Raw genomic sequence first — 17315 nt, 5'->3', positions numbered from 1 at the left:
ATTTTTATTATTTTTTTAATCTCTAAAATCATTTGTAGCAACCCTAACGTTAGGGGTGTCAATCGGTCGGTCCAGCTCAGTTTCGGTCTGGGTTGAGTCGGTTTCGGTGTGGGAAAGCTGAAACCGAAACCGAACCAATAAGGAAATTCTGGTTTCGGTTTGGTTTTGGTTTCGGTGCGATTTGGTTTCGGTTTGTCTTCGGTTTCTTAAATCGATTTGTAACCGGGTTGGTTTTGGTTTTTTGTCCAGTTTGGATTTGAATTTCCATACAAATGTATACAAAACTATGCAAATTTTGATTTTTTTAATGAATTTTGGAGTGTTTCGGTTTCTTACTGGTTTGGTTTCAGTTTCGATTCTAGTTTTGAGCCGATTTGGGTTTGGTTTCAGGTTCATCCGATTTTCGGTGCGGTTCGGTTTGGTTTTGGGGTTGCAATACTCCAAACCGAACCGAACCAATAAGGCTTCGGTTCGGTTCGGCCCGTGTTGTTATCAGTTTGGTCCGACCGATTTTACCGGTTTGGTTTAGGAATTGACACCCCTACCTAACGGGAAATATAACATTGAGATCAATCAATCCGAATTAGTATCAGTTAAGACCGAAACCAATCTAATACAGATAAAAAAAAATAGATTACTAAACTCGAGATGATAGATGAGACAAAAGAGAAAAAATTAATAAATAAACAATATTCTTGATGATGGATGAGACAAAAAAAAAATTTAATAAATAAATAAATAACGTCTTTTAAGTGATTCAATACTAATGCATTTACAGAAAATTCAAAAAAAAAAAAAATAATGATATGGGAGCCATGGAGGAGTTTAAGTTTCAGCCAACAAAGCAACATTTGAACCAAATAATAATGGAAGGACAAACCAATTAGCTATTTTTTGGATTAATCTGCGTATTTAAAAAGTGCACGGGAGAAGGAGATGTGAAAGTTCAAAAGCAGGGGAATATCAAGGAAAAAAAATATATAGGAGAGTTTTAGTAAATATAAGCCAAGTGTAGGGGAGTCATAATAAATTCCCTTTGTTACAAATGGTAAAAGAACAATCTCTAATTACACAACTCTTGTGCCTAAACATAGAGGGGTACGAACTGACACCCCACCCCACCCCACCCCACCCCACCCCTGTGAAATACAAGAAACCCATCCTCTATCACTGCCCATGTGCAACCACACCCTCCTCCACCGAAAAAAAAAAAAAAAAAAAAAAAACCAATAACAAGCAACATGACAGTTTCAGAAATAGACAAACACTTTCCATTGATTTAGTAAACATTTTAATACTCAAAACAGCCTTTGGACATTCTTAGGTTAAGGCTATATAGTTCTCGTCCCCTAAACCTCGCATGTGGGAGCCTCATGGTGCCCTTTTTTACGGAATGCAAACTTTTATTTTGATATTTGATTTCACTTCTCTTTCTTTATTTCTCTAATAACGAACACCCTTTCAAGATGATCACCATCCATTCTGAGAAAGATACCAAGCCCCAGAAACCTATGGAAAATGAAATTTTCTTCCCTTCCACTTCTTTGATCTTCCTCTGCTCCAGTTTCCAACTAACCGAGCAGAACCTAAAAAATAAAATACTACATCAATAGTCACTGGAATGTATTTTCCAAATCCAACCAACTGAATTGGATTAGGACATTATGGACCTGTAATTAGAATTTCAGATTTGCACAACAGCCACATGTCTACTTATACAAAATCAAGGGAGGTTAGACTTATAGAGGTCATTATTTAGAGTTTTTTTCACTTTAGACCACATACAAAATTCCACCACCATGCCCTAGACAATCCTCGTCTGTATTCTACACCCCCTCCCACCACGCAAAACAACAAAGCCTTCTTCCACCAACCCTACAACAGAAGGTAAAAAAAGGAAATATGATACAATCAAATACTAGCTAGAAACAAGGATTCTTGAAGTCCAGAAAGGCTAATTGTTCTTATCCAGTTGTAATCAATTTCAAGAGCTCTTCAACCTCTCTTAACCTTCGTTCAGTGCTGTCCCTCAAAGCCAGAGGGCGTCCATTCCTACATCAAGCAAAAACAAGGGCAAGTAAGACTTACCAATTGTTGTAGTATCAATAACACTGTGGTTCCTCAATATGAACAGAAGATTTCTTTCAACCAAAAGAGAATCCCTTCTTCATAGCCTCACCTCTTATCATTTCTTGCTTTTCTCTTGAGATCCTCAGCAAGGCTATATAGCCTCTTTAAGAGTAGAGGGCGTCTGTGTACAGCATCATACCCTTTCTGTGTTGAGCACAATTTCTTCAAAAGCTCAGAGGCAATGAAAAATCCTTCCTCCTTGTTCCTGCAGAAAAATTAACAAAAATTAATGATACAAAATATATGGTTTGTGACCAAAAGACATAACAGATGAACTAACCTTAGTAACTCCCATAGGAATGTTTCTACAGATCCATGGGTATTGATAAGCACTTCAGCCAAATGTGAGTAGCGAGCAAGGTTTCTGAGGGCGGAAAGTGCATATTTTAGAACCTCTTGATCAGGGATGCTACGGCTGACTGAGCTAATCAGCTTCAATAGTGTGTCAATGGCACCAGCAGACACGAGCTTCTCACAACAATTCTGAGAATGTGTTGTAGCAACATCTGCACCAAAAAACAGGTTTGCATTTGTTAAATTATGCACAACGTGAGGAACACAGTATAGTTATTACCTTTAATTTAAAGTTAGTGGTTGAGAACTAGTCATCATATTTTCAACATATTCTTAGTCACAAATCAATGGTGTAAACAAGGAAAAGTGTTAAGAAATGATAGATAACCAACAAGAAAATACATTGTAATAATCTTAAGTTATCATTAGAATGTTTCCAAACGTCATATAGGGTTCATTTTCTGTTGTTACAAAAGGTTCAACATCTATTAGAAAACAAAAAATTCGAAAGTTTGTTACGTCATTAATATTATTTCATTATTTCTTATATGAAAGAAGAAATAAGAATAATATTTTAGTTCTAATATTGTTGTTTAAGATACAGAAATAATTATGAGTTGTGCCTATGCATAATGACCAATAAATAATCTAAGCAAGTAGTTCAGATAAGAGAACAGAACAGTGTAACTGAAAACAATTTTCCTTCTAAAAGACTGTCACCAAGAGAGATATTACCTAGAGTAGAACAAATATGAAGAATGCTAGTGACACTTCTAATGTTCAATAGTTCTGAAAGTGCGGCTACAAGTCTATTTATAAGACGCATACTATCATCCACATTTGCAGCAGACTTTTGCACTCTGATCCGCAAATCCTGTAACCGATCTTTTGATTCTTTCCGTGCAAGGTACCCTTTCCAAAATGACTGTCCATGTAAAGTGATTAAGCAAAAATTATTAGAAAAAAAAGGTCTTCAACTTAAAACAAATTTTATAAATCAAACAATCAATTCAACAGTTAATCTTTCAATGTGCCAACTGGAAGAAAAAAATATACCAAGTTGAAGGCGTAGAAAGCATGAAATTATTTTTATTTTATAACGTTTATTCATGATTAAGACAAGAAAGCACGTTGAGCTCCTTGTGGGCAGAAGCATAATGAATAGCACTTCGTAGTTCCATGTTGATGCATCGATTGAAACAAGAAAGTATTCAAATCCCAAACAAATACAAGTAGCAGGTTCAGTGTTAAATTAAAATACACTACTCTCAAATATCTAGGTTCATAGAAACAGTACAAATATGTGGGATGTGGTACCTAAGCTAATTGGGCAAGCTGAGTACACAATGGTATCTTAGTAAACTCAACTCCCACCCCCACCTTCAAAGTAAAAGGAAAATGTAAAATGAAACTGAGTTAAACTTTAGTAGTTACTAGTTAGACATCTTATTCATATTTGTGCACACCTCGAATGAGCCACACTTACTTAAAGTCATTCATGGAGTTGAAGTAAATCGATTACAGGGCCTTCTCAAATCCAATGTCCCATGATCTAATTTGGGTATTTATCATCCTAGATTCCATCATGGCTGTCAGTTATCATCATGATCCACATACCACAATTGTCATTTCACTGCATCAAAAAATTGATGCCACTGTGCTGCTAGGAAATCTCTAGCAACAGACCCATAATATGCTATATTCCTATTACAGCACTCAATATATAGAAGTTCGCTGAATATACAAAAAACCAAGCATATATAAGATTGAGTTTTAACTAAAAAGAAATCAGTTTCACATATATGGAACGTGGGAAAAAATTAATGAAAGCAGCTCAACTGGACAAAATTTTGTGCATCACATTCCCATCTCGTTTCAATCTTCAAATCTTCAAAATGACTTGGGTTAGCTTTAATGCAACTAAACTTGACTGAAGAATGCCAAGGTGGGAGAAGGAATCAAAAAACATTAACATAAGACAACTCCTTTCATAGCTTGCATGGAAAGCCCACGCTGAGTAAGTAACACTGGTCACTAACCAAAATTAGTTACAGCTGTTATTTGAATTTGTAATTTTATTTAAAATTATCTAAATGCTATTGTTAAGTTCCATTATTTTTCGGCAGTAGAAAGAACTCAATAGGATTTCTTGTATTAAAACAAATATAAGGATGGTCATAACACAAAACAAATGGTAATATTGATTCTATATCACAAAACCAAAAAAATCTTAAAATAACTCATCTAGAAGTCTTACTTGGATCACAACAACACGATTCCGCTCCCTTATAGAAACTTGTTTAGCAATCCACTTACGAACATGAGACTGAATAATGATAGCTGCCCTTGTTCTGGTTTTCATCCACAAAACGCTCTTCCACCACCTTTGCAATTTCAGAACTGAATACAAAAGAGCTTTCAATTCTGGGCTCTGGATGAAGTCTCTCGAGGTCTCATCCATGCAACAATAACGCATAACCGACTGAAGACAAGAAGCACCTGCACTGAACCAGCTTCAGAGTTCCACAACCAGCAAAGCAAACCGAACCCAATCATTGAAATAAATCAGAGCATCAAATTTGACAAAATTGCTCACAAACCTACAAGCCTCCTTCGATTAACCCGCCCTCTAACAATTCGTTGAATTTCAATGGCTGCATGCCTGTAACTCTGAAAATTCTTCCAGCATTTTACGCATCGGAGACAATTCTGGATCTTTATTATAGCATTCTTTTGATTTAAAAAATCTTTCCTCACCAACCAACTGCGCCAATGACTCTGGATTTATCACAGCAAACAATAACACCAAATATATGAATTACTATTGTCACTGTTAATTAGGAGTACAAAAATACTACGACTTAGGAAGTCCACTCAATGAAGGAGGTAGCAGAAACTCTACAGAGAGAATAAGAAACTAGTTTAAAATGGCTTGTCTGGAAGTCTTACTTGGATCACAACAACACGATGTCGCTCCCTTCTGGCAGCTTGTTTAGCAATCCACTGACGAATATGAGACTGAATAACTGTAACCGCCCTTGTTCTGGATTTCATCCACAAAATGCTCTTCCACCACCTTTGCAATTTCAGAACTGAATACAAAAGAACTTTCAATTCAGGGCTCTGGATGAAGTCTCTTAAGATCTCATCCATGCAGCAATGACGCATAACCGTGTGAAGACAAGAAGCACCTGCACTGAACCAGCTTCAGAGTACCGAAACCAGCAAAGCAAACAGGACACAATCATGGTAATAAATCAGAGCATCAAATTAGAGAAAATTCCTCACTAACCTACAAGTCTCCTTCGATCAACCTGTCCTCTGATGAACCGTTGAATTTCAATGGCTGCATGCCTGTAACTCTGAAAGGCCTTCCAGCATTTTACGCATCGGAGACCATTCTGGATCTTTATTATCGCATTCTTTTGATTTAGAAAATCTTTCCTCACCAACCAACTGCGCGAATGACCCTGGATTTATTGCAGCAATGAGCAAACAATAACACCAAATACAAGAACCTCTTTGTCACTGTTAATTAAATTCTTTTAGGTATGAACTCTCTCTCATACATAAATACTACTACTTAGGAAATCCACTCAATGAAGAAGGTAGCAGAAACACTACAGAGAGAAAACTTACTTGGATCACAACAATTTGATGCCTCACTCTATTAGCTTCTCTCCGAGCAACCCATCCACGAATATGGGATTGAATTATGATGGCTGACCTAAGTGTACATTGTTGAAGCACCATCTGACATTTTAGATATCGAATCATAGTCTGAATCTTTATTGCTGCTCTCCTTTGATGCAAAAAATTTTTCCTCATGGACCAACCACGCCAATGACTCTGAATTTTGATTGCAGCAATGCATTTGTTGGAGAAAGAAGTGTGCATGGTAAGTTCTCTCCAAGCAACCTGAATATTATCCTCCGCATCAATTTGGAGGTCCTTAAATATCAATTTGCCATCCGTCAGCTTGCTCTGTAATAAACCAAGTTATTAAATTTAGACCTTGTTCACTCGGTATGTGAGTATATGATCACATAATAATGGCGACAGTGAGAATGGAAAGAAGCATAACCTCAACATCTAAAATGCTTTCACTCTGATGTATTTGCTTAATCCAAGCCCTTGCTGCTTGCTGAATAATCAAAGCAGAGTTTCTCAACCTGATAAAGCTATGTCTGTCAACTAAGAACTTAAAATACTTCTGAAATGTGTGTGAGTGTTCCTGCCATCCTGTCCAGGAAAATCAAAGGATCATGAAAGCGGAAACCTAATTATAAGCGGAGAAACAAGTTTTGGAACAATAACAGCTCATTGTATACCATAAGACTGTCGTTCAGTGATGGAGGAACTGGCTTTCTTGGTCCCCATCTGCCTCACCATTAGCCAAGCCAGAATAACAGTTTGCAGCAAAGAAGCAGCAGACTTTATCTTCAAAAACTTGTGGCGCTCAATTGAACCTCTGAGATAAGACTGTATGATTTTTGCAGCCCTTTCTGGGAGAATACATAAAGGCCAACTCAGTAGTAGAAGAATTCAATTGTGAAAATTCCTAGCATACTGATGCAGGTGATCTTTTTTAAGAAAAAAAATGCAAATGGGATCCCTAGTTCAATGAAGTATTGCTAGGTCCCCTCAGCTTTCCTCACATAAGCGGATCAGAGACTAAAAGAGAAAAACTATGAGATATCAGTTGTTACAGGAGGTTAAAATATGGAGACAGAAGCTGGGGGAAAATAGGAAAAGGAATTCTCAGTCAGGCTAATTTGGATAGGATCATGGGACACATTTCAACGCAGAAATAGCAAGGAACAGATATGGGTCACTGAAATTATTCATAGTTTGGATCTCAACCTTACCAAAAAGCCAAGAAACAAAGGTTCTCAAGTAAGATTAATTAAGGCAATATTTAAATCAGTTACCAGTGTTTCTGAGAATGGAGAAAGGAATGGTTCAGGCCAAATGATCAATTGTCTGAATGTTCCTGCCACCAGCCAACCACATTTTTTTTTTTTTTTTTTTTTTTTTGGTGGGTGGGGGAGGATGGGGGGGGGGTTGGTGGGGGTTGGGGGGGGGTTTTGGGGGTGGGTGATGGGGTGGGTGAAGAAAAGAGGAAAACGAAACCAGATGACAGGTAAGAAGCACCAAAAAAAAAAAAAAAAAAAAAACTGGATGACAAGTCTTTCGGGCCTGGCAGTGAATGATCCGAGTGATCAGACTGCTGTCCCCACAACCTTCAAAACAAATTGCAATAATAGATGTCAAGACAAGTTCCAGTAAGACCTGGTGTCTAGATCAATGGTTTAGTACAGCATACCAAGTATTGCAGACGCCAACATGAAGTACATTAGCACATTAACTAGGAAACTAAGCAAAATAGAGACATTTCATACAGATTACCTCTTTGAATGTCAGATAACTGATTGCTAGCCACATGGCTCTGTACATTAGAGGCAGATGATTTATGTACACGGCTGTTGTTACGTTTAGCCATTTCTTCCCACCAAGCGTGGATGGCTCTAACTGTTTTCACAGCATCTGCTTTGACAGACATGTGGAGGAATCAGACAGCTTGCAACCTCAATACAGTAAAAGTACAGAAGTAATGGTATGAAGTTTCCAAAAAGCTTTGCATATATAAACAGTGAGAATCATCAACAAAGCCAAATTGCACATCACTAGTGGGATTTTCCATATAGAAATCAATGAATTAAGTACCCAGTAACATTATTATGGTTCTTTCATATTTTCACAATCAGGATACCCCAATAAGCCAAACCTTGTAGATGCCTCTGATTCCATTTGAATTAAGGAAGAGTATAATCTTACAGATGTCATGAATTGCATCAAGAATAACGAAATAATGACATTCAAAACTACTATTTAGTTGGTGACTAATCCTTTCCCAATACTGCATTGATGTATGGTCCCACATCCATTAATGTCTCATTTGACTTCCCATATCTAAACCAACTCTAAGTGGCACCCCCTAAGTTCCTCTAGAAGCATTTATATAATACTATCCTTTCTTACATACATTCTGTTAATGTCTTGTTTCATTTTTAGCCAAATTTTGTACATAAAGCATGGAAAGCTTAAGGTCATCTTATAGAATTTTAATCACAATTAATTAGTATGAAAAAACCAACTAGCACTGCATGAGAAACACTCCATACATTTAAATTCTATCTACCAAAATTTCAACTTGTGTTTAACTGTAAAATACATGACATTTCAATGGATATTCAAGAGATCTATTCCTCCGGTAGTTTTGATTTTCCAGTGAACTAAATTTTTGTTCGTAGTAATGTATTTGAAGGTGATAAAAGATATTAATAGAAAATTTTGAACGTTCTCTATGACAAAGATCAAGGTAATTAAAGAACTTGAATTGCAGTGCTGATAAAATAAACCCTACAAGTAGCAGAATGGAAACTATAAAACCCACACATGGATGTTACTTCAACAGTTTAAGAAAGGCACCTGAATCTTTAGATGCATTTGTTAAAAATTTAAAATAAAATTCCTAGAAAAATAAACAATTGGAAGATCTTAACCTCTGTGCTCATCTGATCCATTTTCTTTCACCAACTTTTCTGAATTCAGGAAACACTTCTCTAGACTTAAATTCTTCTTATGTGGACTTTGACAATTGCATCCCAGAAGCTTATGAAGATTCAGCATATCCTAGAAAGGAGATAAAAATATGTTGAGAATAAGAGAATAAAATCCTAGACTAACAAGCTCCAAACATCACAAAACTTCAAAATTACCATGCTTTTCCTGCCAATCAGCTGGGATGAAAAGAATACCAACAAAACTATCACACTGTGTTCATTACAGGGACCATTGTGTTCAAGTATGTCGCTCATTTGCACAACCTGTAAGTGATCAAACGTGATATATAACACCACAGCAAGTATTTGATTATGCAATCATATATTTCGTATGCTACTAAATTATTGAGGCCTTACCTCAGGAAAGTTTCCTAAGATTGATGTTATCTTCTGCGCTAAAATAAAGTTGTGTATTGCATCAGTATTATCAGCAGATAACAAAATGGAATCTTCATAATTGGCATCCTGAACCCCCTATTAACAAATGGGACAACTGGAAATTATCAACCACGAGTAAGAATGTTATAAATGTGAGAACCAGATCAAACAAAATACATTACAGTTTCACCTTACGAAAATGAGAACAATGAAGTTCCTTATGGAAATAATGATCCATCAAGCACCACATGGCTTTACCATCAACCAAAGATGCAAAACTTTCAACCTTAACATCATACTTATGACAAATGACCTGCAATGGTCATGGTACAATTCAAATAAACAAAAGTCACCACATATGAGCAATTTCAAAATTAACCTTAATGAAACGAAGCAATAGATAACAGAGATAGAAATAGAAAACAAAGCAAATTCAAATACACAAAAGTCATTTCCAAATCTTTGATCACCATTTAAATATTCACCAAAAACAAAAAAAAAAAAAACAAAACAAAACAAAGCAATAGAAAACAGAGTCCTAATAAGAAAACATAACTATATACACAAATTTTCTATTATTTAAGTGACCCCATGCTTATCAAGTATCAACAAACCAGTCAATGCATCTGTCTACCAGTAAGAACGGAATTCAACCACACAAGAGACTTCGTAAATTTGCACTGTAGTACGTAAAATTCCAACACTACCCCACAAGGACTGTCTGTTGTGAAGTTTTTCTATGTCTCAATTGTTTGTCCATTGCAATTTTAAAGCTTCAAAATTTTCTCCCTTTCCCATGCTACCCTTAGCATGTTTAATGCATAAAAAAGGAGAGGATGGTGCATAAAAAGAGGGAGAGAAAAGTGTATTTGAATTTGTAGTAGGTTGTATATAAAGGCTAATTTTGGAAGATTAATGAAAACATAATTAATGCAATAACAAGCTCTTCTTGAAAATGAGAATTGTCAAACTTGACTATCATTGTGCAATGGAGGGAGAAAAATATTCCAGGATTATCAACTGATAAATGAAATCGAAGACTTGGTATTCCCCATCAACTCTGTGAATGGTAGTGAATATGTCCCTACGCACTCATTGGTAGATCCATTGAACCGTCTAACTTCTATTCACCTATATCTAGAATAAATTTTGGTGAAGTAGTTTTATTTTTGTACAAAATCAAGGGACCGCACAAATTGTTGAGAGAGTGAAGTAAAACAAATTCCAAGTAAATTTGTAATTCGTGGGGGGGGGGGGGGGGGGCGGAGAGAGAAATGTAAGTTTTATATAGGGAAGTATGTTTTGTGATAGAACTCCATTTTTCTCTCTTCCTTTGGGACTTTGCATTAGAAAATGCATCCAAAATATTTTCCAAATAACAGAAGTGCAATTGTAGAGTACGTAAGACTATGTTTTTTCAAGCAAGTACTTACACAGAGCTTATACCTGAACCCACTCCAGAAGCATTTCCATCAGGTTGGAAGGTTTACCCTTTGAATGGTCCTATCAAAGAGGAGGAAAATTAGAAACGGAAGCATATTCACATGCCATACAGAATTTTAGGGAAACTTAACTACTGTGAGTGATAAGTTTATGTGGAATAATTATCCAGCAACCAGATATAAAAAGATCAAAGATTAGAATTAATCTCATTCAGCTCCCTGATTCATAATCAGACGTGAGAAATAAGTTCAGATAAATTTAGTTTGCACTTCATGCACTTCAAAAATAAAGACATACCACATTAGCCCCCTTGACTTTAGATATTTCTTCAAGCAACAGTGTCTGGTTGATTAACAGTGGTAACTGCGGAGTCATCAAGAAATTAGCCTTGTACAATTTGAAGCCAAATCAAGTACAAGAACATCAAACATTAGGCTTTGGGAAAGCTCTACCTTAGCTTCCATAACTTATACAAAGAAAAAATAAATAGATAAATAAATTGGCTTGTTGCATTACATCCGTGGAAAAATAAAAATAAATCCATTAGTGATGCAAATATGCGATCAGATCTTCTGCATCCACAAATTTCTAAACCCCCTTCAACACATTCAATAACAAACACAATTCGGTCAGAGCAGTGAACTTTGTAATAATTAGAACTTCAAAATAAATACCACCAATGATAAAAATAATAAATGGGCTATAAATCCCAATGGAACCCAAGCAGTGAGGAAACTCACTCATAATTAACAGAACCAAATGCAAGGAGGAAAAGGAGGGGGAATTCTTAAACCGAAAACTAACCCTCCTCTACCCTGCCCAGAATTTTCCATGTGGTTGCTAATGTCACAATCTAATACTCAGCAGGGTACAGTTCGGGCAACCCCTGAACTCCTACAACACATTCCACACCTAATGAGGAATGACTTTGGAGACTAACAAATCATCAATCACATAACAACAGGAAATAGAAGAAATAGTTATGAAGCGTCATATGTAAATATTCTGAAAATTTGAGAACGAAACAAACCTGTAAGTGGACAAAGATGTTCCACAGCAGTGAAAGGGTGAGCTCCTTATCTCCGTTAGCAACATCTTCAGCTAAAATCATCACTCCATCTTCATCATACAATGGCACAGCAGCATGCTTGATATATTGCATAGCTAGCTGACAATTTGCTAAATCCCTCTTCCTAGTGTCTGAAGGAACTGCCATTTTCTGATAATGGGCTAAACCATCAAAATCCCTAACCACTAAAAGGATCCTATGAGGAGAAATTGACAGGAAAATTGCATTTCGTTTAAATGAAACTAACCGTGAGAATTGAGGCATCATGTTGCAAGAGTTGAATGGCTCTACAAAGCCGTATACCATCCTGAAGATCTTCAAATAACTCTTTTACAGAGAAGTCGTACTCAAAGAGTGAACACTGCAGCATAAGTTAGGTTTCAATTGTTTTCTCAATCAACCATTAAAAGTGCATGCCAACATGCATAATATTCAACTCCCATCATGAAGTACATGAGAACCCAATGGGCAAATATTAATATAAAAAAATAAAACCCAAATTACCACCCCATTCCTGAACAAACACAAGACAATAAGGAAAGCAATATGGCACAAGACAACATAGCATAGCCACTTACCTGTTGGTAATGGACTTTGTATCCAATGATCACCAGATGTGCAAGAACATTGCCTTCTCCATGCATTACCTCCGATGATAAGAAATCTAATTTATTACATAACAAGAAATAGGAGAAGAAATTAACCCCCAATTTATATAAGTGGAGAAAAGGAACTTCTCAGTTATAAATCAAGACAAGAGGAAAAGTCAAGTTAGACTACCATGTATAACTTGTCGACTTGATTTAATATCAGACTGAGAAATGAACAACAGTGGAGACCCCCCATCAGTCCCATCAATACCATAATTAATCGGAAGACTGCTTTGAGATTTAGCTCTATCAAGTATAAGAACAAGAAACAAAAACCTCTTCAATATGATGTTTCCCAAAGCCTCAAAGTAACCTGGTCTGTATAGACCTTCAACCAACTTGTTATAGGCATAAGCTTTTGCAAGACCCACATGAGAAAAGAATTGCTTCTCAACCACCATCTTCAAGAACAGAACTTCTTGATCAGAATTGACATCTACAGTGGGCAACAAGGAGTCGCCACCAAAAATAATGTACAATCCAATTCGAAGCCAAATTGGATTATAAGTCATGAGAACTCGTGTGGCCTTCTTCTTCATTCCTACATCGGTTACTATGGGACAGTGTGCTTTCATCTTGAACCTCCCTTCATCTATATTCTGTAACACAAGACACTACATAGATTTAAATACTGAAACAACTAGATAGGTGCATACATAAATCTCCATTGAACAGTCTAAGGACCACCAGAGAACATGGACTTTTGCTGGAAATGTGTGATTTACTGAGCTAACTATATATTGATGTTTCCTCCACTTGTACCATACATAATACAATAAGCCCACTAATGTAAAAGTGACTTATTAAAAACGGTTTTCTGGGAGCCAACTTTACTCTGAAGAAAATAATTAAATACCACCAGCAGAAAATTATTAAAATTATTGAGATGGTATCTTAAAATCCCATTACTAAAATAATCAAGTAGAAATATAATCCAATGCTCCTTAAAACATTTTAGCTGTTGGAATTTGTAAAAATATAAAAGTAACCCAACAAATCACAATCAAATAGTTAGAAATACCCTCCAAACTTCAAAGTTTTAGCTCCTAATAATATTTTGATTAGTATTCCACACTATGAAAAAAATTAGTCAACATTCCTCAATTCATATGTATTATTTCTTTTCTGTGGTCATTTATATGCCTTAAGAACTAAAATGTTGCAAGAAGGGAGTTATAAGATACATACCTTGCAAATCCCTTCTCTTCTCTCATCTGGCTTTTGCTGATGATATTATGATCTTTTCCAAGGAGGATCTTCTCTCTATCACCACCATCAGGGACACTCTTCATTCCTTCGAAACCCTTTCGAGGCTTAAAATAATCTCCTCAAATCCAACATCTTCCTCTCCGGTGTGTCCCTGGATGTACCAGATCTCCTCTTGGGAATCTCGGGAATTCCACTAGGTTCCTTGCTCATTAAATATCTTGGTCTCCCTCTCATCTCCTCTAGGCTCTCCTCCCATCATTGCACCCCCTTACTCAATTAGCTTAGGAAAAAGCTTCAACTCTGGAAAGTCAAACTCTCTTTTGTTGGCCGCCTCACTCTCATTAGATCGGTCCTCTAGTCCATGTACATATATTAGTCTGGTACCTTTGTCCTTCCGGCTTTTGTGATCAAGTCTTTTGAAAGTCTCTTATGTTCCTTCCTTTGGAAGGGCTCTGATTCCTCCAAATTCCTTCGGCCTCTCGGTTAGAAAAAAATTTGCCTTCCCAAATCAGAGGGGGGCCTTGGCATCAGAAGAATCAAGGACGCCAACACTGCGGGTGTCCTTAAGCTCATCTGAAAAATTGTGTCCAAAACACAAAAGCATTTAAGTCAATTGGATCCTTGCTGGGGTCCTCAAGAATAACTCCCTCTGGACTGCCCGTTCCATTGTTGATGCCTCCTGGATCTATAGAAAGTTCCTAAAATACAGAACAATCGCCCTCTCTGCAATCTCCTTCTCCATTGGTAATGGTCGGACCACCTTTCTTTAGAAGGACCCCTAGCACCCTTCGGGTATCTTGTCTCACCTGATTTCCCCTAGAGTTATATGCTCTTCTGGCCTCCCCGCCAATGCTTTTGTCTCCTCTATCCTTTCTCCCTCCAATTGGTCCCCTCCCTCCTCTCCCTCTTTGCTAGATATTTGGTCTTCCCTCCCTCCTCTTCCCCCTAGTCATAGAGGAAGAGAAGATAAATGTATATGGCTACCCTCCTCCAATGGGATCTTCTCCTTTGCCTCTGTTTGGTCCTTTGTTAGAACCTCTTCCCCGGTTGTCCCTTAGCATAAGTTAGTCTAGTTTGAAGGTCCCATCCCTCGAAAAAGCTTCACTCTTTGGCGATGCTTAACCGCCTGTCTCCCCACCCAATCCTTCCTCATCCACCGCCATATTCCCAACAACCCTTCTTGTTGCCTCTGTCCCCAAGGATCGGAGGACATCCCCCATCTCTTCTTCGCCTGCCCCTTCTCCTCAATTGTTTGGAATTTGTTCTCTCCAAATGTTGGCCGACTAGAAGATGTATCCTTCCTTTTCATAGGGAATGGAACTAGATTGACATGACCTTCTCTGGATCCTCCATCTGTGACATTATTGAAAAATTGGATTTTTTTGCTACCATTAACCACCTTTGGATGGAGCGAAACATTCGTAGATGAACCCCCAAATCTCGTTCCCTGAACATGATTTGGAAAGTTATCTACGTTGATATTACCTCCAAAATCCATGCCCTCCCATCTAGGCCCGTCCCCTCCTCCCCCAAAAATTCTCACATCATTGCATCTTGGAACCTACAGGTTGATCTCATCCACATTCCCCCTTCTTGATGGCATTTTTACTTCCCCCCCCCCTTTTTTGTAGCTCCACAATTTGATGTTTAGTTTCTTTTTCTCTATTGTCCCCCCGTGGGTTGGCTTCTCCTTGTTGGCTTAAGCCTCCCTCCCCCTTTCCTTTGTATATTCTTCTTCTCTTCTTGGCGATGAATTATTTATTCATCCAAAAAAAAAAAAGATACAAACCGACCTTTGCATGGTCAGACATACAGAAATTATACAATGGGATTTTTTTATGAGGGGTTTTTAAGATATTTTTCCAAATATTTTCAAGTCTCTCCTCTTTTACTCGTTTAATTGAGATAAGCAATTTAGTCATTGGAACTTAGAGCAGAAATTAAAGAAATGATGGTCAGCAATGCAACAGTCTTTCATTTTTATATTTGAGAAATAAACCAGCCCCCTAACCAAAACTGTTTCCCATATCATTCGGCCATGACTTGAACGACATTTATGAACAAATTTTGGTCCATAAAGCGTACGAAGAGACAGAATTCAGACCTTTGCCACTTGAATCATTGCAGACAGCACCTCCTTGCAGCTTCCTAAACTCATGTAGGCCCTCATCCGCTTCGTCAAATCTTCAAAGCTGCAAACCTCCCGCATTGAAACCTCGAGTGATGAAAATGCCGACAATGACAATAAGGGCTTTGTATCAGCAAATTGTGCAGGCTTCCACGACTTATCTTTCTGGCGCTTTGGGGTCCTCCAGGCTCCATCGATCCCAACATCAACTCCTGGCCAACTCTCCTTCTTACCATTGGCAAACACTGTACCCACATTTTCCAGTCGAGCTGCTCCAGTCAAGGCGGAAAGATCACAGCCACAATATTTAGGATTCTCGAAGAGGAAATTGAGCCAAGCAGTGAGTGATTTGGCTAGATATTTAAGAGATTTCTCTTTGCGGATTTGGGCTTTGCGAGAAGACTGATATTGTTCGAGTTCGAAGGCTTTGAGTTTACGAGCAGCTTTTGATTTAGAGGATGGAGCAATTGAAGTGCGGCGACGGAAAGCAGAGGAAGAAGAAGATGGGGTTTGTTTTGATGCAGTAAAGAAGGGGGGAAATGGGGAATTTAAAGTAGGGTTTTGGGAGGAATGTTTTGGGGTTCTGAAATTGGAGATGTCTCTGAGGAGCGTCGAAGGATGTGGAGATGGGGAAGGAGATGGTTGCTCTCCTTCCATTCTTTCTACTCTTTCTTATTACCCCTTCTCTCGCTCTTTCTTCTTCTTCTTCTCTCCTCTTTCTTAAGCGCGAAACTGAAACTATGAAGCCATGATGGTGGGATTTGAATTTGAAGAGGAGAAGAAGCGGGAACATGTGACCTTGCGTCGTTGGGTAATTCTATTTTGGTGCATATATTGATTCTGGAATTTGGGACAGTTCAGTCCGCTTTGGTCGGGCTGAATCAATATTTGGTTCAACACTTGCCCAATATTAGGGGTGTCCATTCCTAAACCGAACCGGTAAAACCGGCCGGACCAAACCAATAACAACAATGACCAAACCGAACCGAATCCTTATTGGTTTGGTTCAGTTCGGTTTGGAGTATTGCAACCCCAAAACCAAACCGAATCGCACCGGAAACCGGATGAACCTGAAACCAAACCAAAATCGGCTCAAAACCCGGACCGAAACTGAAACCAAACCGGTACACTTCAAAATTCATTAAAATAATCAAAATTTGCATAGTTTTGTATACATTTGTATGGAAAGTCGAATCCAAACTGAACCAAAAACCAAAACCAACCCAATTACAAATCGATTTAAGAAACCGAAGACAAACCGAAATCAAACCGCACCGAAACTGGAATTTCCTTATTGGTTTGGTTTCGGTTTCAGCTTTCCCACATCGAAATCGACTCAACTCGGATCGAAACCGAGCCGGACCGACCGATTGACACCCCTACCCAAT

At 37.8% G+C, this 17315-nt stretch overlaps 1 protein-coding gene across 3 annotated transcripts; it reads right to left on the bottom strand.

Annotated features, from left to right (window-relative positions):
- Positions 1 to 1689: 1689 nt before the first annotated feature.
- Positions 1690 to 16692, bottom strand: LOC122060031 (abnormal spindle-like microcephaly-associated protein homolog). Of its 3 annotated transcripts, none has more exons than XM_042623167.1 (23): positions 15904 to 16690; positions 12721 to 13189; positions 12519 to 12604; positions 12188 to 12301; positions 11902 to 12090; positions 11169 to 11234; positions 10875 to 10931; positions 9619 to 9741; positions 9408 to 9524; positions 9207 to 9314; positions 8991 to 9120; positions 7834 to 7971; positions 6756 to 6929; positions 6509 to 6666; positions 6064 to 6408; positions 5717 to 5894; positions 5374 to 5516; positions 5025 to 5202; positions 4682 to 4923; positions 3160 to 3349; positions 2411 to 2636; positions 2180 to 2335; positions 1690 to 2052 (listed from the first exon to the last, which is right to left on the bottom strand). In XM_042623167.1, exons 1-23 carry the CDS (start codon positions 16582 to 16584, stop codon positions 1965 to 1967), a joined length of 4356 nt encoding a protein of 1451 aa, XP_042479101.1. In that variant the 5' UTR covers positions 16585 to 16690; the 3' UTR covers positions 1690 to 1964. The 3 variants fall into 3 exon arrangements, with proteins under 3 accessions (XP_042479101.1, XP_042479100.1, XP_042479102.1); XM_042623166.1 differs by having other exon boundaries at positions 5374 to 5615; positions 15904 to 16688; XM_042623168.1 differs by lacking the exons at positions 5374 to 5516; positions 5717 to 5894 and having other exon boundaries at positions 15904 to 16692.
- Positions 16693 to 17315: the final 623 nt, after the last annotated feature.

Source organism: Macadamia integrifolia, chromosome 13 (assembly GCF_013358625.1).
Source record: "Macadamia integrifolia cultivar HAES 741 chromosome 13, SCU_Mint_v3, whole genome shotgun sequence".
Taxonomy (NCBI): domain Eukaryota; kingdom Viridiplantae; phylum Streptophyta; class Magnoliopsida; order Proteales; family Proteaceae; genus Macadamia; species Macadamia integrifolia.
The sequence above is the reverse complement of the archived record's forward strand: the minus strand, read 5'-3'. Positions and strand labels throughout refer to the sequence as shown.